The sequence below is a fragment of the Saimiri boliviensis genome, chromosome 1, assembly GCF_048565385.1.
Source record: "Saimiri boliviensis isolate mSaiBol1 chromosome 1, mSaiBol1.pri, whole genome shotgun sequence".
In the NCBI taxonomy this organism is placed as follows: Eukaryota; Metazoa; Chordata; class Mammalia; order Primates; family Cebidae; genus Saimiri; species Saimiri boliviensis.
In genome coordinates, this window is record NC_133449.1 from 47,546,874 (window position 1) to 47,568,560 (window position 21,687).

The 21,687-nt window shown below is 40.9% G+C and overlaps 2 protein-coding genes across 3 annotated transcripts in view; one reads left to right on the forward strand and one right to left on the reverse strand.

The window, feature by feature from the left end:
* LOC101028694 (two pore channel protein 2-like) overlaps window positions 1–4,159 on the forward strand; it is a 41,252-nt gene extending 37,093 nt beyond the window's left edge. The window contains exons 17-19 of the mRNA XM_010337447.3: window positions 1,006–1,119; window positions 1,368–1,492; window positions 3,477–4,159. Of these exons, the coding sequence (XP_010335749.1) occupies window positions 1,006–1,119; window positions 1,368–1,492; window positions 3,477–3,622 (385 nt within the window). The 3' untranslated portion in view covers window positions 3,623–4,159. The remainder of the gene's footprint in view (window positions 1–1,005; window positions 1,120–1,367; window positions 1,493–3,476) is intronic.
* A 3,216-nt stretch (window positions 4,160–7,375) lies between these two features.
* BUB1 (BUB1 mitotic checkpoint serine/threonine kinase) overlaps window positions 7,376–21,687 on the reverse strand; it is a 40,030-nt gene continuing 25,718 nt past the window's right edge. For both annotated transcript variants that reach the window (XM_074396952.1, XM_074396948.1), the window contains 8 exons: window positions 20,290–20,528; window positions 18,979–19,122; window positions 11,900–12,015; window positions 11,429–11,590; window positions 11,094–11,251; window positions 10,821–10,992; window positions 9,565–9,671; window positions 7,376–7,994 (listed from right to left, as the gene is read on the reverse strand). In XM_074396952.1, coding sequence (XP_074253053.1) covers window positions 7,799–7,994; window positions 9,565–9,671; window positions 10,821–10,992; window positions 11,094–11,251; window positions 11,429–11,590; window positions 11,900–12,015; window positions 18,979–19,122; window positions 20,290–20,528 — 1,294 coding nt within the window. In that variant the 3' untranslated portion in view covers window positions 7,376–7,798. The remainder of the gene's footprint in view (window positions 7,995–9,564; window positions 9,672–10,820; window positions 10,993–11,093; window positions 11,252–11,428; window positions 11,591–11,899; window positions 12,016–18,978; window positions 19,123–20,289; window positions 20,529–21,687) is intronic.

The window sequence follows — 21,687 nt, forward strand, 5'->3', positions numbered from 1 at the left end:
TCTTTTTAAATTTGTTTTTATAGAGATGAGGTATCGCTATGTTGCCCAGGCTAGTCTCAAACTCCTGGGCTTAAGCAAGCATCCGCCCTCTGCCTCCCAAAGTGCTGGAATTACAGGTGTGAGCCATTGCACCTGGCCAGATATTTTTGACTGCCCTCCAAAAAGCCTGTGAGTGCTGTGACAGCCCTGGGCTATGTCATCATTACTGTCAAGTCAGGAACGTGAAGGCTCTGAGATTTACTGGCAAGCTAACAGATTCATTTGCCATGAACATACTAACAGAAAACACCAGATCTTGGGTCAAAGACAAAGCTGGTCTGTTATTCATGGCAGGAGGAGCAGCCCAAGCAGCACTCTGTAGCAGTTTCCTGGACCTTAATTCCACAGGCCAGTGTGGTGAGGATCAGATGGAGTGGCTGGGGTGCAGCAGAGGACTCCAGACTTAGGAAACTGATCTCATGTAGGGCTGCTGGTGATTGCCCATCCTCCTTGCAGAGGCCAGAGAAAGAGGAGGAGGAATGAGAGAGAGAGAAACTGACTTTATCCTTACTTCTCCTGGGAGAAAAAGTACGATCTTTATCTTTGCTGCCGTGGACTGTCCATGGGGAGGGAGCCCTCTCTCTGTGTCACTCTCATGAAACTGGCTCTAGAGGTCTTTGGGCAGAGGATCCAGTCTTCACAGACACCTGAGACATTCATGGAGAATTATCTCCCAACAATTATTTGGCCTAAGACTCCCCTTCAAATAAAATGTATTTTCCTCCTTTTATTTATTGTTTAAAGAGGATGTAAAGGAAGAATGAGCCTCTGGATGAATGAGAGTTGTGTCTAGTCCTTGGGAGATGCTTTGGTGCTTGTCCTTTCTCCCTCCTGCCATGCATTTTATCTGCAGCAGTAGGCTGCCCTTGAACTTGGGCTCAAGTGCTCTTTGGAACCAGGATTCCTTGTCACCTAGACCGTGGCTGTTCAACCTAACCCCCCTTACCTCTTCCTCCTCCTCCTCAGTATTTTCATAGCATTTGTCTTGGAGGCATTCTTTGTGGCATATTCATTAGAAAAAAGTGAAGTGGAAACTGCTATTGAGAAGAAGATTCAAGAGCTTGGAGTGGGAATCCAAGAGTAAGTAGAGCGTCTCCCTCGGTGACCCTCAGACTTAGAGGTGGGCTGCCCTCAAAGACCTTGCCGTGTTTAACCTGCTAGTGCCTGGTGGCACCCAGCCTGGCCCCGTGTGCCTGTTGTTGAGGGCCTCTCTAGATGAGTGCCCTGGGTGGATCTGGACCTAGATCGCCGGGCCATGCCTGGGAGATCACGTGAGGAACTTAGCTGAGGGACCTGACCACATTTCTGTTGCCTCTTCCTCCTTGAAGGGAAGAACTTCAAGATGGGAAGCTTACTGATCACGTGGACACCAAGGACCGTGGCCTTCATGGGGATGATGGCGACGACAAAAGGAAAGCCTTGAAAGGACTGTACTGCAGAATCGCATCAAAAAGTACGTTTCAATCTGATGCAAAAATACAATTGATCTTCCCCCAATCTGTCCTCACAGCAGCCAGTGTGGTGTTTCTACAATGCAGATCTGACCCTCAGTGGCTTCCTCATCTTCAAGAATAAAGACGAGGCCCCTCGCCATGGCCCTGGTCATCCCTGCACCCGGCTTCTCTCAGCATCCCAGCCTCTCTCCCTTCCCACCAGCCCGCCACACATGCTGCGCCTCAGCCCTGCAGGCCTTTCAGCGCCTCAGCTCCCCTGCTCCATCCTGCCCCAGGGCCTCTGCAGCTGCCGCTTTCTCCTCGAGTTCACTCCTACCTCACTTTGAGAAGTTGAGGTCCCTCATCCTTCAGGCCCCTGCTCAGGCAGCCCTTCCTCAAGGAAGCCCCCTGGTGTTTCCGAGAAAGTCAGGTGCTCTGTGGTCCCCAGCTCTTCTTCCCTCCTCTCTGCGCATGCCAGCAGGACACACATTGCTGAGGGACTGTTTTGATCACCATCTGCCCTCCTTGCAGACTCCACATGGGTAGAAAGCCCCATGTGGGTGGGGTCATGTCTTTTGATTCTTCATGGTATCTTCCAGGGCCTAACCATGGTCCTGGGACAGAGAGGTCTTTAACAACTGTTCATTTACTTGCTTCATTAATTCTCAATGAATAAAATTGGCTGAGTAAACCAAAGCCAGTCTGCCTCTCAGTTTGGGTCTAGAAGGCAAATGTACCCCCTGATGGGTTCCAGTGGGAGGGAAATGTACCCCCTGATGGGTTCCCGGGAGGGAAACACCCTTCCTGGTGGGTGCTGGTGGGAGGGAAACGAGCCCCCAGGTAAATTTTACTTATTGGTCCCAGTTCTATCCTGACCTTTTTTTCATGAGAGAACTCAGTAAGCATTTGAAAGCTGCTATGAAGTCTTACCTCTCAAAATGGGTCTCCTTCCAGTAGAATATGTGACTCTGGCACCCTGGCTCCTCATGTAGCTTGCATTTGAGTATCTGTGATCATTGTGATTCTCTTGCATGGATGTTTTCTGGTCATCCGGACTCCTCTGAGAGCTGGGGCTGGAGTTCTTAAAAAGGCTGTCAGGAGATTTTCTTTTTAAGATTTTTTGTAGAGGCTGGTCCGAGTGCAGTGGTGTTTACAGCTAATTGATCACAACCAGTTACAGATTTCTTTGTTCCTTCTCCACTCCCACTGCTTCACCTGACCAGCCTTTAAAAAATAAAAATAAATAAATTAAAAAATAAAAAGATTTTTTGTAGAGATGAGGTCTCGTTATGTTACCCAGGCTAGTCTCAAACTTCTGGGCTAAAGTGATCCTCCCACCTCTCGCCTCCCAAACTGCTGGAAAGAATTACAGGTGTGAGCCGAGGCACCCTGCAATAAGACCAGCCTGAGGATTACAGCCCAGACTGCAGGAGTGGTATGAGCATGCTGCCCCTAAGGGTGGCTGTTCTCCCCCAGCCTTCTAGAAGCACCTTCTTCTTTGTGTTCAGTGCCTCCAGTGGTGGGGGAGCTCTGTAGGGATCAGTACTGGGATGGATGGGTGATTTTTTGCTTTCAAGAAGTATTTCGTTACTGTGTGCAGTGCCTTGTCTTTGACTCAGGGCCATCCTTCAGGAAAGCCTTGACTTGCAAGGCTCAGTGCTCCCCAGAACCGCAGCGCATCTGGATTCCATGTGCCTTTTTTTGGTGACAGTTTCGCTCTTGTTGTTCAGGCTGGAGGCATGATCTCAGCTCATTGCAACCTCCACCTTCTGGGTCAAGCAGTTTTCCTGCATCAGCATCCCAAGTAGCTGAGATTACAGGCACCCACCGCCATGCTCAGCTAACTTTTTGTGTTTTTAGTAGAGACAGAATTTCACCACGTTGGCTAGGCTGGTCTGGAACTCCTGACATCACGTGATCCACCCGCTCGGTCTCCCAAAATGCTGGGATTACAGGTGTGAGCCACCACACCCTGCCCATATGCCTCTTTCTCCTTCCTCCTAGAATACAGGACCGTGGATGCCTTGCTGCAGCGGATGTTCGAGTCTGAAATTGCTCCTGAGGATGAAGGCCCTTCCTTGGATGAGATTCTGAACTTCTCACCCAGTGACATATGTCCCAAGAATCCCAATTTTAAAAACAGTGCATGATCTTGGTCTTGGAAGGGTCCACAACTAGAAACCCAGATAAGCTGTCACCTCTTTGCATGCGTTATCTGGAGGTGATGTTTCTGGCCCAGGCTCCCTTCTGTGTTCTGATGAGCTTGTGGATAGGCCTCGCCTGGCCTGCCCTGAGCGGTCAGCTGAATGGTGTGGAAAGGCTGTGGGGTGGGCCCCCCACTGAGGGTTGTTCTTATGTTTGATTATGGCCATAAGGCAAGAAAAATTGTTGAAGAGATTGTAAAGAGCACCTGTTGTACACATACATGTACACATGTTGTCTTTTCAGTGAGTCTATAAAGGCTTTTCATTTATTTTTATATGGTATTTTGCTGTGCTATTAAACTAATCCTGTGCTACATTGTTACATAAATGAATATGAATATTTAAATATGGTAAAGGAATATGTTATAGTACAGTAGCTTTGAAAAGGCAGTGCTTATTCAAAATGAAGAAAAATATGAATGTGGAAATATAATTGTCACAACTGCTTCTCTATTTTGGGAACGGGGTGTGCTCTCAAAGCGTCTTTAACAGAATTACAATGATGACAAGATTTTGAAACACTTGCTTTCTGAGGTCACTTTCCCCACTGGAAATCCCCTAGGACAGCAAATGCATCTTCTGGGAACTTAAAAGGGATTTATTTTATTTTTACAACTTTTCATTGTGGTTAAGTAAACACAGCATAACCCTTCCCATCTTAAGCGTGTCTAAGTGCTAAGTACACTCACGTTGCTGTACAGCCACCATCCATCTCAGGACTCTTCATCTTGCAAAACTGAAACCCTATCCCCATGAAACAACTCTCATCTTCCCTTCCCTAAAGCTCCTGGCACCTATCTTTCTATTTTCCATCTCTAAGGGTTTGGCTATACCGGGTCGCCATGGCATCTTGAGCACATGAGATTCTCTGCAGAGCCGGCAATGTGCCCCTCATTCTCCTTGTCATAGGCCCCCACATCAGGCAGGGGAATCAGTGGGAGTGTGTCCCCATGACCTGAGGTTTCAATGCAGTGAGACCTGAGATGTGTGGCATGTTGCATGTCACGTGTCAGGGTGGCAACTGAAGCTAGCGTGGGAGGGACATTTTTTCCTTTGGTTCTGAGAGTGGCCTCTGGGCTGTGTCCTGCAGGAGCAAAGCCAAGGACTTTGGGGCATGAATTCTGCGACCAGACTCTTGTTTCACACCTGGTTCTCCACCAGCCATAACTCTCTGTGGCCCATTTCCTCATCTGCAAATGCCAGACAAATAGGTACCTCCTCCCAGGACTTTGGGGGTCGGTGGTGGGGCCTGGAGCAAGAGGGCAGGGCCGATGCTGACTCAGTGCTGGCTTCAGTCAGTGCTGTGGCACAGTGTGCTCTGACAAGTTTGTTTTCCTACCTTAAAACCACGCCTGGCATTTGCAGTGTTGCTCTACATTCCCACTGCCACCAGGATTTGGGACCTGGGGTCTCGCTGACCCAGCCCATGTCGTGTGTGGAGTCCTGGCACCCTTGTGACCGTTCTTGTATTTCTTTGTATATATTATATCCATTACTATGTAAAGTATTATACTAAATGTATCGAGTTACAATGTAATCTTTTCGAATGTTAGATATGGCTGGCATTTGTTTTAATTAGCCAATAATGCACAGACATTTAAAGAATTCAATCCAGAACCTGAGTAAGAAGCCGAAAGTTGCTCCTTATTCCTCTTCCTCACGCACCGCCTACTCAGTCGCACACACCTTTTCCAGGGGTGCCTGCTGAGTGTGCTGTTTATCCTTCTGGAATGGAATCTGACCACAGTCATGTGTATTAGATCTATTAATACATAGTTGCATTTCTAAATCCTAAGTAGGATGTCATGACATATTTCTTATGTATCATTCCACAACCTGCTGTTTCCATCATCGCTTTATTTCATGTTGGTTCATACAGACGCGCATTGTGCTGAGTATTCCGTCCCATCAACGTCTCATGATTTAAGAATTCATCCATTCGTGGACCTACACGCTGTTCCCTGTGTTCGCCACTACAGAGCAAGGGAGTAAGCCTTGCCACATAAATGCTCTTGCTGCCTGAGCCTTTCGGGGAGAGTCGGGAGTTGGCCTTGCTGGAGCTTTTTCTCTAGAAACCTCTGTTCTCCTCCTGGTGGCAGCGCGAGGGCCACCAGGGGGCGCCACCGCCCCGGTTATCCCGACTCGACAGGCGGGGCAGGGGGGAAACGCAGAGAAGTGGTGGCGGGGATTGCAGCCTCTCCAGAATTTTCTGATGCCTTTCAGTGAACTCGTCACCTCACATTTTGGCACACGGACTCCCAGCGGGGCCCTCCGTTTGGTAGGGGCCAGGGACAGTGAGGTTGTGTCTGCCCCGTGGGCTGTGAGCCAGTCTCGCCCTTGAAACAGTCCGCACCTCTGCCGCCACTCCTCCCGGCCTGGAAACAGCAGCGGGAAGAAGGCAGTACGCCGTGAAGACGCCCGTGAGCGCCGCGGGCTGCTGCTAACGGGGACCGCCCGGCCCGACCGCCGTGGGAGAAAGTCACGGCTGCCTTCTCCCAGCCCCGTGCGGGTGCGCGGTGTCACCGCAGCTGAGGCTGAGATAGCCTAACCGGTCCTCATCCGGAATGGAGCCGACGGGACACATGACTGGACTTGTATGAGGGAAAGGAAGTCCAAGGACCCCGTGGCTCCAAGGATCAGTGGCAAAGATGCGGAGTGACGGCTTTTCAGGTGTGCCCAACATCCAGCTGTCCAAGAGCTCTGACTTCAATTGGGAATGGCAATTTAAAACAAAAAAGGCCAAAAGCCATTTAAAACTAGAAATCAGAGCGCAAAGCAAAATTTTAAAAACTTCACAGCAAGAGAAATCTTACTAGTGAAAAGATAGATGACAAATTGGGACAAATACTTTTGCCGCATATACAAGGACTCCTACAAATTAACAAGAAAAAGAGCAATCTAAATGAAAAATGGACAAAGGATAAGAGTTAACAGGAAAACACATACAGCTTTTACAAAGTATATTTGGCCTAATTCATGAGAGAAATGCAAATTAAGACTGTAAAGAGAATCTATTTTCTCATCAATCAGATTGGCAAAAGTCAGAGAGCCTGATCTGTCCTGAGTGTGAGGAACAAAGACACTTATAGATACCTGACACAACTCCCATGGGAGGCTATTTGCAGATATTAATACAAAAGTTTGAACACACTCACCTCTGACCTAGTAATTTCACTTCTAGGCATTTATATCACAGATATGCCAAATAGCCCACTAATATATGACTGTTAAAAAGTATGAGGTTATTCCATATGTAGTTATAGTCTCTGTTGCCACACATTAAGTGAAAAAAAAAAATAAGCAGAATTATGCCAGTTGCTTCAAAAATATAGTATATAAAAATATTCATTGCATCATTTTTGGAGACTCAAAAAATGGGGTGTGATTGCCTCTGGAATAGGGAACCTGATAGCTGATAAGGGTAGGAGGAAGCAGTTCACTCTGTCCTCCTGAATTGTGCATAACCTGGGATTTGTTTTCATTGTAATGCTAAGGGAACAAGGGAGAGGGATGGAGGCCCTTCCAGCTCTGAAAGTCAATAAATGCCAAGTTGTCCTCTATAATTCTAGAGATGATTAATTAATGATCTATACAGCTTATAAGAGAGACTTTACAACCTGAGATTTTCCTTTGGTACTTTAAAAAAATAAACAGGCTTAGGATTTATATTTCATAGAGAACAATGAAGAACAGGTACAATAAAGGACAGGCAGGCTTTATTCAGAAAAACTTGAAGTCCCTTGGAAATATTAGGGAAATGTGTGTATGTGTGTGTGTGTCTCACACAGACACAAAACTTCAAATTTGGAAAATAGCTGTCTTGGCCCTTTTGTGGCTTAAACAGGTCAGTGTTTAAAAAGTAATTTCTAGAGAATGTTCACATCTGAATTGTTCTCACAAATGCTTGCATCCCAGAAGTAGCCAAATCAGCCTCCTACACAGGGACCTTGTGGGGTTGTGTATTTTGCTGAAATATTTATAACAACTAAATCACATGAATTTATTCTATGGGATTTATTTTTAACAAACATGTACATAAACAATAAATGGAAAAAATCAAGGTTCAAAGTGAGCAAAATCATATTTACAGTGTGTTTTATAAGATTTGTCTATATCCAAATTTTATTTCCGTGAACGCTTACATTCTAAGAGCAGTACAATTAGCCTATTACGTAGGGCCCTAATCTTGTTAGTATAGTGTTGCTGAAATATGTTCTTCAGCTTTTGCCTTAACAAATCCAAAGATGGAAGATGATGACAATCTGGAATATTCAACATGATGTGAAAAAATTCATTCCACATATCCAAATGAGGAAGCCTGAAAGAGACGAAGCATAAATAATGGATAAAATGTAGCCTTCAACATGCAGGATAACCCCATTCCTGCATCTGACTTCCACAGGCTTAGACAGTTTAATATATCAACTCTCTCCTAAATGGAACACAATGCAGCAAAAATGTAAACACTGAATCTATTACATACGAGAGAGATTAAAGACTCAATTAAATGTCTTATACATCTTATTCCAAAAAATAATTAAGATACGTAATCTTTTAGTAATACTGCAAGTCAAAAAAATGTTCCTGCTCTCTCTTAGAAAAAAAAGCCAAACTATCTGCTTTTGGCTAGCTGTACATACCATGCTGCCAGACTTGGATAATCTGGCCAAATGCTTCTGTCAAAGCTAACTGCATATGCACCAGGACCAGGTAGACTGGCTGGGCTGCCCAGGAGATAGCTCAGAGTTAAGAGTTCCAACTACTATTAATTGTTTAAGTTAACTAAAAACTCCAGGACATGGAGATAAGAGGTGGGAGAGAAAGTAGAATGAAACAGAATTGTGCTCCAGACAGGAAATGTCATCAGACCTGCTGAGGGTTAACTTCCGGCTCTTCTTCACACTGATAGAGATGAAACTATCTGGTTCTTCAATTTTGAGCCAAAGATGGAATAAAGTATTGGCTAAACATGAGGGCTCGTTTTCCAAAATAAAGAATAGTTGTTAAAAGCTTTCCTCTAGGGCCTGGACTAACTTTACTTATGTACGGCATATGACATTTCATAAAATTATTGCTATTTTTCTTTTTTTTTGAGGGGGCTGGGGGAGATGAGGTTTATAGGAACCCCATCTTAGCATTTTTCTCAAGAAGGTATAAACATATGTAAAAGTCCATTAGACTAAAAACTTACAATGAGTGTACTTTTCTGCATGTTTTATGCTTCAAAAAAGAAAGTACAAGTGATACAATGAATATTCAGGCACCAAATACTCAGCTTAAACAAAACAGCTTATTCCAACAGTTTGTTCACACATTGTGTTAGGAGAGCCATCCAGGTTGACAGGAAGAGCTCTTGGCTAATCATGAATTTTCACTGTGATTTACAGACAAAAAAACAATATTTGAGAAACTCAAGTCACACAGAGCTGGGACCTAAAACCCTGTCCTGTGAATGAGAGCTACCCATCACATTACTTTATAATTTATGAAGCACTTTCACATACACTATTTCCTTTGCTTCTTACAAATATCTGAGAAAAGTAGGATCAGTATTTCCGAAGACCAAAAAAAAAAAAAAAAAAAAAAGTGAAAACCTGAGGGCTGGTGGTATTAGGTGATTCCTCTACAAGGAGTAGAAACTTTGCATGTGTACAGGATGTCAACCATTTGGCCAGGAGCTTTCAGTGAGGGCATCAGCTGCCCCAATGGGGAGACAGAAGTGGTAAAGCTATGCAGCTTGCTCCCTGTGCCCAGTGCCCAGAACTGTCCTGACAGCACAGGATTTCCATGCAGTGGCAGAGATCCTTTTTTTTTTTTTCCCCCAGATGGAAACCAACATTCTACTATAGTTATTATCTTTTCACTATAGCACCAATGTTAATACTCACCTTCTAAAAAGACCTTCAGGCTTCCACACTCCTCCTTCATTTTTCACTTTCATGTAAGTGCCGAAGAGCATGCAATATACTGTTGCAGCAACCCCAAAGTAATCGATCTATAAAGATAGATGTACATATGACTTAAATAGTAACTTACACATGAATTATATTAAGATGTCTAAGTAGCAAGCTAAATATTCACAGGATTTTACTTTTAAACCACTTTGGAAGCCATTTGTTCAACCACTCCACTAACATGTCCTACTGAACATCTAGGCTTTGCTGGAGGCTTCCACAGAGAGCAGACTACCCTCTATCTCCTGAGGTAGTTTTGGAAAACTCTGCCCTCCTGAGCTACCATGTCCTTCTCAAGTCCTTCATTCTGTCACACAGGGGGCAAACACAACACTCTCAGCCCTCTTCCCCATGGATAGCCTAGAAGTCCTCCCAGCTCACTCCCCTGGGACTCTGGTTGTAGTTCTCTGACTCGCCCCCATGCCCTCTTGCTGTGTGGTATGTTCATAACTGAAAAGAACACTCCAGCCCCACCCACATCCACAAGACAGAAGAAATGAGACCCCCCCACCAATTTTGGCCCCCTTTACCATGGGTTCCTGAAAAGACATAGTTCTCACCAGAGAACTTGGCGGTTGGTTTTGTTAACCCAGGTTCAAAACTTTTTATTTATCCCAAGTAGCATTCTCCTTCCTGGTCATCTAATATTCTATCTAGTTGGTTAAAAATTCTGTAATCTTCCTTTAGAATAATGGTTCATTTCTGGATCTGGCTAGCTGGAAATCTGGCTGTACCATCTATTACAGTCAAACCCACCATCCTGCCTGAGAGCATTCCAGGTGTATCCAACACGCGCTCAACTCTGCCTGAAGTGGGCATGCTGGGTCTCCCTGTTATCCCTGATTTAGGAAACCAAGCTGGCCTGATTTGATCTCAATAAACCAAGCTGTCTCTTTGCTGCATGACTTCCTTTCTGAAGGGTTCACAAATCATTAAATGCTCTTCCTTAGATCAAACTCAGAGAATACATCGGTTTCCCTTTCCTGATAACAGGATCTATAATGGACTAATAAGAAAGTAGAGTATTCTTCGGGAAGAGAATTCTATCCCGCCACATTTGTCTTAGCCTCATCTCTCCTTCAACTGCTCCTCAAGAGACCTCAAACTACCTAGATCCCCAAATTCATTTTGAAAATCTGATAAGCACAACAAAGAAAAATATTTCCAAATCCCTCACTTTAGTTCTATACCTGGTAGTTCCACGGTTTGTTGCTGAGCATCTCAACACACTGAAAACCAGATGTGTTACATTTTGCTGTGAATTTAGTTCCTTTTGGAAAAAGTTTCATATCTATACTCTGACCCAGGTCAATCAGTGCCAAGCCAACAGATAAATCATCTTCATCATCCTGTTCCAAAAATCTACATTAAACACAAACAAAGCCAGGCTGCATGAGCACATATGTTAAAAGGCTGCTATGGAAATAGGAAGAGAAGAACCCTGTTAAAAGCATAACACTTGCCCGTTTCCAAGTATGAAATTGTCTGGCTTAATGTCTCCATGAATGATTTCACAGTCATGCACTTGCTCAATCATGTAAAGCATTCTCATAGCAAAAGAGATGACGAGACCTTGAGGCATCACTTTTTCAGGAGTATTTTTATAGAGGTTAATGGCATTCTAGGAATAATGGAAAGTAGAAGCCTTAGTTAGTTGTACAAGATTAATAAAATTTCAAGTTGAGAGCTTTGCCCCTCCCACCACTTCACAAAAGCCCCAACCACAAAATCATGTGCAAGGTACAAGCCAAATAATGCATTTCAAATTTATGTGCTCATCATGAAAATGAATACTTACTAATAATGTTCCATAGCTGTAGAGCTCTCCTACTAATACACTGCCATTCTGGAATAAGTGGGCGGAATAGAACTTGATAAACATGTGTTGCATAGTTGGCTTTAGTCTCTCCATCAGCTGAGTCCCAATGTAGAATTCCCAGGGGTTAGCGGGCTTCTGGACCTGCAAATCAGGTATGTGAAATTCATATCCATTCTCACATTCTGAAAAGTGATAGCAATAAAACAACCTCTATCCCAATAAAGATGTGGTGTTCACAGTGATGACAAGCTATGAACTGTTGTTGCAATGTGGGGCTTGCTGCAAGACAATTTTAGTGGGAAAAAAATTCTGAATCTTTTGTAGTTTTTGTCTTTTAATTGCCAACCACAGACATAAATGAAATCACTATCTTAAAGGAAAAAAAGTGATTGGCAAACTCAAGTTATAAAATCCATTTCTACACCACAAAAAACAACTCAGGTCATTTACCTTTAAAACAAATTTCTGTTTATTTTTAGCATCATTCACCTCTCCCTGGGTAGCTTCGTACACCTGGGCAAAGGCTCCTTCTCCAAGAAGGTGATGGACATAGATCAGCTTAGAACCTTAGAAGATAAATGAAAATTTTAATGTATGTAAGCCTTTTAAATAGTTTTCAATTTACAGAGAAGTTACAGAGATAGAGTTTTCTATATATTTTGCATCCACTGTCTGCAATTGTAAACTCTTACATAACCATGGTATATTTGCCACAAATAAAGAACTGATCTACCAAAGTATTATGCTCCTATTAACTAAACTCTACATTTTACTCACATTTCACTAGTTTTTGCCTATGTTCTAGAACACGTCATGTTTAGTCATCATGTCCACTTAGCCTTTTCTGGGCTGTGACAGTTTCTCAGATGATCCTTGTTTTTTGATGACAGTTCCAAAAAGTACCAGTCAGGTTTGTTGTAGAATGGCCCTCAAATTGGGTTTGTTTGATATTTCTCTTGTGGTTACTTTGGAGTTATCAGATTTTGGGGGAAAGCCCACAGAGGTGAAGTTGTAGTAGTTTTTTGTTTGTTCTTTAGAGACAGAGTCTTGCTGTTGCCCAGGCTGGATTACAATGGCAAGGTAATAGCTCACTGCAGCTTTGACCTCCTGGCACAAGTGATCCTCCCACCTCAGGCTCCCAAGAAGCCAGGACCACAGGCAAACACCACCATGTCCAGCTAATTCTTAAATTTTTTGTAGAGATGAGGTCTCGCCATGTTTCCCAGGCTCATCTCAAACTCCTGGCTTCAAGTGATCCGCCTGCCTTGTCTTCCCAAAGTGTTGGGATTACAGGAGTGAGCCAGTACACCTGGACTGTAGTAGCAGATTTTTAAATTAAATTTTAAAAAAGAATTCACATGTTGAAAATCAGATGTAAAGAAGTAGATTTCTGGTTCCTGGCCCAGCATATAAGGAACTGGAGTCATCACTCCATTCTCATAGTAAGCCGAATAACTAAAAATCAGCAACATTTCTGAGATCCATTAGAGAACTGAGGTGAAAGGACAATCTGCTTCCCCCAAAATTGGGGAGGGCGACAGGTGGAGACAGAGAATCACAGCTTGCCAAAGTAGAAGCCCAGGAACAGAAACCACTGCTGGATCCAATACTGGGGGAGTTAAATGGAAAGAATTGCACATCTCAGACCTTATTTAAGAAGTCCCTAGGGAAACCCAAAGACAACAAGGGAAACAAAAATAAGGACACAAAGGGCAATTTCAGCCTCTGATACAGTAACAGCAAACAGTAAGCATAGCCTAACCCGTAGGCAGATTAAGCAATGAAAGCTCACACTAAATGTCTATTTAACCTCAGTTCTTTTTAGCTTATACATTAGGTCTGGCTCTTAATAAAAAATTACAAGGCATAGTGAAAAACAAAACTCACAGCCTGAAGAACCAGAGTAAGCATCAGAAACACACACATATGGCAGAAATTTTAGAATTACCAGACTAGAATGTTGTTGTGTTTTTAGAGATAGGTTCTTACTCTGTCACCAAGGCTAGAGTGTAGTGGCATAATTATAGCTGACTACACCCTCAAACTCCTGGGCTCAAGTGATCTTTCTGCCTCAGCCTCCCAAGTAGCTAGGACTATAGGTGCACACCATTAATTTTTTGCAGAGACAGAGTTTCGCTGTGTTACCCAGGCTAATCTTGAACTCCTGGCCTCAAGCAATTGTTCTCTCTCAGCATCCCAAAGTACTGAAATTATAGGAATGACCTACCATGCCCTGCCCACCGTAGAATTTCTTTTTAAATTCTAATTGGCATGCTAAGGGCTCTAATGAAAAAAGTAGACAGTGTGCAAGAAGAAATGGGTAATGGAGGCAGAGAGATAGAAACTGAGAAACAAGCAAAAGGAAGTGCTAGAGATAAAAACCCACTGTAATAGAAATAAAGGATGCCTTTGATTGACTCACCAATAGACTATACAGGGCAGGGGAAAGAATCAGTGAGCTTGAAGATATGACAATACAAACTTCCAAAACTGAAATGCAAACCAAAAAAAAAAGAAAGAAAGAAAGACAGTATGGAGTGTGGGACAACTACAAAATGTATAACAGATACAGAATGGGAATACCAGAAGGAAGAAGGGAGAAAGGAACACGAAACAGATGAAAATATTTGAGGCCAGCTGCAGTGGCTCACACCTGTAATCCCAGCACTTTGGGAGGCCGTGGTGGGCGGATTACTTGAGGTCAGGAGTTTGAGACCATCCTGACCAACATGGCGAAACTCCATCGCTACTAAAAATACAAAAATTAGGCAGGTGTGGTGGCAGGTGCTTGTAATCCCAGCTATTTGGGAGGCTGAGGCAGGAGAACTGCTTGAACCCGGGAGGCGGAGGTTGTAGTGAGCCAAGATCATGTCACTGCATTCCAGCCTGGGCAATAAGAGTGGAATTCCATCTCAAAAAACAGAACAAACAGAAAAAAAACTGAAGTAGTAATAGTTGAGATTTTTCCAGAATTAATGATAGATGCCAAACCACATATCCAGGAAGCTCAGAGAGCACCAAACAGAATAAATACTGAAGAATAAACACCTAGGTAGGTTACATTGAAACTGCAGAAAAAGACACAGAGAAAATATTGAAAAAAAGCAAGATAAATAAAATCATCTTACCTACAGAGGAGCAAAGATAAGAATTACACAAGACTTCTCAGAAACCATGTAAGCGAGAAGAGAGTGGAGTGAAATCTCTAAAGTACTTGGATATTTAGAATATACCAATCTAGAATTCTGTATCCAGTAAAATTATCCTTCAAATGTAAAGAATAAAAACTTTCTTACACAAACAAAAAAGATTAGCTGTGATGTATATTGCAAACACTAGGCTAACCACTTAAGAACATTAAAAAAGAAGTATAATTAATATGCTAAGAGATAAGACAAAATGGAATCATGAAATAACTCAAAATCACAGAAGGCAGAAAGAGAATAGAAGACAAAAAAGAAACAAAGAACAAGGACAAGGAATAAAAAACAGTATATAGTGACAATCCAATTATACCCAAAGTCACTTTAAACATCAATAGTCTAAATAGACCAATGAAAAGACATGCTTTAAATACCAAGAAAGAGAGATTAAAAGTAAAGGGATAAGGCCGGGTGCAGTGGCTCACACCTATAATCCCAGCACTTTGGGACGCTGAGGCAGGTGGATCACCTGAGATCAGGAGTTTGAGACCAGCCTGACCAATATGGTGAAACCCCGTGTCTACTAAAAATACAAAAATTAGCTAGGCATGGTGGTGGGTACCTGTAGTCCCAGCTACTCGGGAGGCTGAGACAAGAGAATCACTTGAATCCGGGAGGCAGAGATTACAGTGAGCCAAGATCATGCCGCTGCACTCCAGCCTGGGCGATATAGTTTTTTTTGTTTTTTGTTTTGTTTTTTAAGACAAAAGTCTTGCTATGTTGCCTGATATATATATATATATATATATATATATATATATATATATTTTAAGACAGAAGTCTTGCTATGTTGCCTGGCTAGTCTGAACTCCTGGGCTCAAGTGATCCTCCAGCCTCAGCCTCAGCCTCCCAAGTAGCTGGGACACGTGCCACCATGCCTGGTTAATTTTTTTAAAAAATTATTGTAGAGACAAGGCCTCACTGCATTGCCCAGACTTGCCTCAAAACTCCTGGCCTCAGCTGATCCTACTGTCTTGGCCTCCCAAAGTGCTAGATTACAGTTGTGAGTCACTGTGGCTCACCAGCATTATACAATGTTAAAGGAATCAATTCTCCAAGAGGACATAACATGTATAAGCCTAACAAGAAAGTGTCAAAATATGAGTCAAAAGTTACCAAAAACTACCAGAACTGCAAGGAGAAAAAGATGAATTCACTATTATAGTTGGAGACTTACATAAGAAATGGACAGATAAGCTGGATGTGGTGGCTCACAAATGTAATCCCAGCACTTTGGGAGGCCAAGAGAGAAAGACTGATTGAAGTCAGGAGTTCAATACCTGGGCAACATAGCAAGAACCCCATCTCCACCAAAAAAAGAAAAAAAAATTAGCTGCATGTTGTGGTATGTGACTGTAGTCCTAACTACTCAGGAAGCTGGGGCCAGACAACTGCTTGAGTCCAAGAGTTTGAGGTTGCAGTGAGCCAGGACTGTGCCACTGCACTGGTCTAGATGACAGGGTGATACCCTGTTTCAAAAATAAATTAATTAATTAAAAGAAAGAAAGAAATGGACAGATAAAGCACGCAGAAAATCATCAGTAAAAACATGGTTGAACTGAATAGTAGCATCAATCAATTAGATCTAATTGACATTTATGGAATACTTGATGTAATAACAGTAGAATACACATTATCCTCAAGCTCACATGGAATATTAACTAAGATAGACAACATTCTGGGCAATAAAACACATTTAACCAAATTTAAAAGAACAGAAATCATATACAGTATGAAAGGTAGTTGTAAAGTCCCCCAAATACTTGGAGATTAAACATACTTCTGAATACTACATTGGTCAAAGAAGTCTCAATAGAAATTTAAAAATATTTTGAACCAAATGAAAATGCAAATATAATTTACCAAAATTTGTGGGATGTAGAAGAAAATTTGTAGCACTAAATACATATATTAGAAAAGAATATCTAAAATCAATAATTTAAGATTCTACCTTAAGAAACTAGAAGAGCAAATTAAATCTAAAGTAAGCAAAATAAAAGAAATAGTAAACATTACAGTAGAAATCAACAGTGGAATGCCATATCCACAAATGAGAATTTAGATGAAATGAACAAATTCCTTGAAAGATACAATCTACCAAAGCTCACAAAGGAGATATTGATAATCTGAATAGTCTATATCTGTTAAAGAAGGAATCGGTAGTTGATAACCTTGCAAAACGGGAAGCAGTAGGCTCGGATGGGTTCACTAGCAAATTCTATCAAATCTTTAAGGAAGAAAATTATTGCCAATTCTCTACAATCTCCTCCAGATGAAAGAAGCAGAGGGAATACTTCTGATCTCATTCTAAGAGGCTAGCATTTCCCTGACACCAAGACAAAATAAAGATATTACAAGAAAAGAATACTATAGACCAGTACCTCTCATGAACATAGATACAAAGATCTTCAATAAAATATTAGTAAATCCAATCCAACAATGTATAAAAAGAATTATACACTACAACAACCAAGGGTAATTTATCCCAGGTATACAAGGCTTGTTCAACATTTGAAAATCAATTAATGAAATCCATCACATCAATGAAAAAGGATCATATGATCAAATCAATAAATGCAGAGAATATTGAAAGGAGCAAGATAAAATCCAAAAACCATTTATAATTAAAAAAAACAAAACAAAACAAAAAAACCTCTCAGCAAACCAGAAATAGAAAAATACTTTTTTAACTTGACAAAGAACACGTATGAAAAACCCACAGCTAAAAATCATACTTACAGGTAACAAACTATGTAGATGCTTTTCCCCTAAGATCAGGAATAAGGCAACGATAAGAAACCAACTAACCAATTAAAAAACAGACAAAAGATCTAGAGACATCTCATGAAGAATATATACTGATGGCAAATAAGCATATGAAAAAATATTCAATGCCTTATGTCTTCAGGGAATTTAAACTTAAAAAATATTGAGATACCACTATTCACCTACTAGAATGGCTAAAACCTAAAATACTTACAACCACCTAATAAGGGCAAGACTGGGGAACAGGACTCATTCACTATTGGTGGGAAGGCTAAATGGTACAGCCACTTTGAAAGTTTCTTACAAAAGTAAACATACTCTCATCATATTACCCTACCATTATACTCCTTGGTATTTACCCAAATTATGAGTTGAAAACTTACGTCCACACAAAAACTTGCATACAGATGTTTATAGCAACTTTATTCATAATCGCCAAAACTTGGAAGTAACCAAGATCTCCCTCATTAGATGAGTGGAAAGGTTAAACTGTGTGGTACATTCATGCAATAAACATTATTCAGTGACTTTTTTTTTAAAAAAAAGCTATCAAATCACAACATGACATAGAGAAACCTTAGGTGCATATTGCTAAGTAAAAGACGTCAATTGAAAAGGCCACATACTATATGACTCCAACTATATGACATTACAGAAAAGGCAAAACTAGAGACACAGTAAAACAACCAGTAGTTTCCAGGGGTTGGGGGACAAGGAGGAAGGGATGAATAGGTGAGGTAGAGGGGATTTTTAGGGTGAGGAAACTATTCTGTATAATTCCGTAATGATGGATACATGTCATTGTAATACATTCGTCAAACCCCATTGAATATACAACCCAAAGAGTGAACCCTAATGTAAACTAGCACTTCAGTTAATAATGTCTCAATATTGGCTGAATTTTAACAAATGTACCACACTCACGCAAGATGCTAATAACATGGAAATCTGTGTGTATATATATGGGGAGGTAGGAATATGTACTTTATGCTGAATTTTTCTGTTAAGCTTAAAACTTCTCTTAAAAATAGTCTATTCATTAAAAAAACTTAAAAGGGAATATTGCGAAATCTTGCTCCCATTGTTTCCCACTCCCACCTACAGCTAACCGTTTTAATCGTGGCATATAATACATACGACTCTGCCCTTTTCATTTAACAGTACGGTATCTTTTGGAGCTCATTCTCTATCAGCACAGAGTGAGCTTTCTTGTTCCGTTGCTAATGTTACTATACTATTTTACTGTAGAGGTATATAACAGTATCTATACGAAATCCTTAAAAGTAAATAGCTGGGTTTAAAAGCACATGCCTTTTTAATTTTAATACATATTTGCAAATTGCTCTCTGAGTTATAGGAGTTATAGTACCAACAGCAATCACAATCCTACAATCATGGCCTAACAAAATGTTCAGTTTAATACTATAGATACAACTCGCTATTGGAGGTGGGTGGCGGGGAGGGGGTGGTGCAAATAGGAGAATCTCTCTCACACAAGTTACCATCAACTTCTCATAGAGAAACAAGAATTTAAAGTTATATTATCCAAATAATTCTTACCCAATTGAAATTCAGTCTTGGGCTTGATGGCTGGAAGTTTACATTGCCATTCAAAAACATTTGGATAGGAACTCACTGGTTTAGAAAGCCCAGATAAAAGTTTGAAAATCAGCTGATCATCCCATGGGTTCTCAACAATGAAGTCTTAAAGGAATGAGAACAAAAACAAAAAAGGAACATGAATTGAGTACTCAAGAACTTTACCAAATAAATTATAGACAAAGTGAATGGATATATTTACTAAACAAGCTTTCAAAGCCTTATACTTCTAAGGGCATTGATTCAAAATAAAAAAGAACTATTTTTAAAAGTCAAAATTGGTAGCTCTGCACAGTTGATTATTTGCCATTTTAGTTACAAATTTGGATCAATATTCAATTGTGACAAAGGAAATCAACTCCAAGTACATCTGCTCCACTCAAATGGAATAGCTACATTCCGTCTTAAACACAATTAGGGATATACGTCTTAAGGTCAGATGTGGACATTAGTTACTTACAATTTGCTCAGATAGACATATATTCTTTAATTGCTTTTCCACTTATATCCATAAAACTTATATTACCTATGTGCAATTTGCATATATGAGATATACTTTGGGTCCACAAAAGGGAAATAATTTCTAGAAGTAAGAAAAAGGTTTCTCTCCAACCTAGAATGTTACAAAAAATATTGGTGGTAGTTATCAAATACAAATCCAACATGCTTAACACTCAGTGCTAAGCACTTGCAGGACACTGTTCTCAGGAGTTTATTAATTTACTTGGTTCTTACAATAAGCCTCTAAAGATAGGTACTAGCATCAGCTCCACTCTACATTAAAGAGGGGTAGGGAAAATTAAAATGATCTTGGTCAACACCACGTGACTACTTAGGTGAGGGAGCCAAGATAGAACGTAGTCAGTCCATCTCCAGAGTCTGTGCCCTTAACCACTATGCCAGACTGTTTATGTATAACAGGGGGATGGGGGGGGAAATGTTGTCTCTTTAACCTTGAGCCTCAGTTTACTTTTCTGTAAAATAGGGGATATAATAATATTAGATTAAATGCCTGGCACACAGTAGGCCGTCAAATTCTAATTCCCTCTTCCAACAGTATTTTGATACCTTCTAAAATTAAAATAGATTAATTTGCCCTTCAAATATGCTAGTTATACTTCATTGTGATGCATTACGCAAGTTTTGCCTGAACCCAATGACATCTGTTCTATTCAATGACATTCAAGTCCCACTGTGGGTTTCTTTCATGGGACAGCTTTTCCCATGCTACTGTCCTGATTCAAGGACATAACAAAGAGTGAGTGTTCATACTTGGAGCATCAACCTTCTGAAGTGAACTCATCTGCATCCGTTCTGCTTGGAGCCCAGCAGTAGCATCTGGTGGATCTCCTGCAATGACAGCATCAGTGTCTGTGAGTCTGCAAGCCTCAAGGCCTCGCTCTGCCTCACAGGTAAGTATCCCACCTGCAGCAGGCTGGCTCAGATGGAGTAAGGATGCTGAATACACATCAGAGGAGAAGGTCTGTTCTGGGTTTTTCTCTTGAATTGGACTGGACATGTGAAAGGAATAAAAAAACCAAAACATCACATGATTAGAAGTATGTTGGATTCAGTCACATAAAAGTTCCTTCTTATTCTAGAAATGACATTTCAGAATAGCTTCACAGACTAAAAGTTGATTAAAGAATTTTTAGACAAACAAATCTATGAAAATATACAGCTAGTACAATATGAACAGAAATAAGAAAATCAAGATATGGTTATACTAGATGAATAGGTGAGACAATACATGGGGTACTCTTTAGTACAAAGTGTCAGGAATGGGTTTATTTCTTCAAGCTGCATCTATGCAACACTACTGTAATCAAGACTGAATATATAACTTTATTCCAAAAATGGGTCCTTTTATAACATTGAAACAAACAGAAAATGCCAATCACAACACAACACTACAGAACATTTCCATATATACAGTCATGTGCTGCATAACAACAATTCAGACAATGAAAACAGCATATGCAATGGTGGTCCCATAGGATCATAATGGAGCTGAAACCCTCTGGTCTCCTAATGATGCCTGACATTCCTGACCGAGGTCTGTAGGCCTTGGCTAATGTGTATGCTTGTGTGGTTGTTTTTAACAAAAAAGTTTGAAATGTGGGAAAAAAAATTTTTTTAAAGCTTATAGAATGATAAAAAGAAAGAATATTTTTGTATAGCTGTACAATGTGTTTTTTAAGCTAAGTATTAGTACAGTCAAAAAGATAAACTTTTTTAAGTTTATAAAGTAAAAAAGTCACAGTAAGCTAAGGCTAATTTATTATTGAAGAAATAAAAATACTTTTAAAATAAATTTAGTGTAGCCTAACTATAGTGTTTCTAAAGTCTACAGTAGTGTACAGTAATGTCCTAGGCCCTCACATTCACTCACCACTCACTCACTGACTCATCCAGAACAACTTTAGTCCTGCAAGTTCCATTTATGGGGAGTGCCCTATACAGAATACCATTTTTTATCTTTTACACTGTATTTTTACTGTATCTCTATGTTTAGATACACAAACACTTACACCATTCTGTTGCCACTGCCTACAATATTCAATACAGTAACATGTCATACATGTTTGTAGCCTATGAGCCACAGGTTATACCATATAGCCTAGGTCTGTAGTAAACTAATCAACCCATATAAATTTATGTAAGTACACT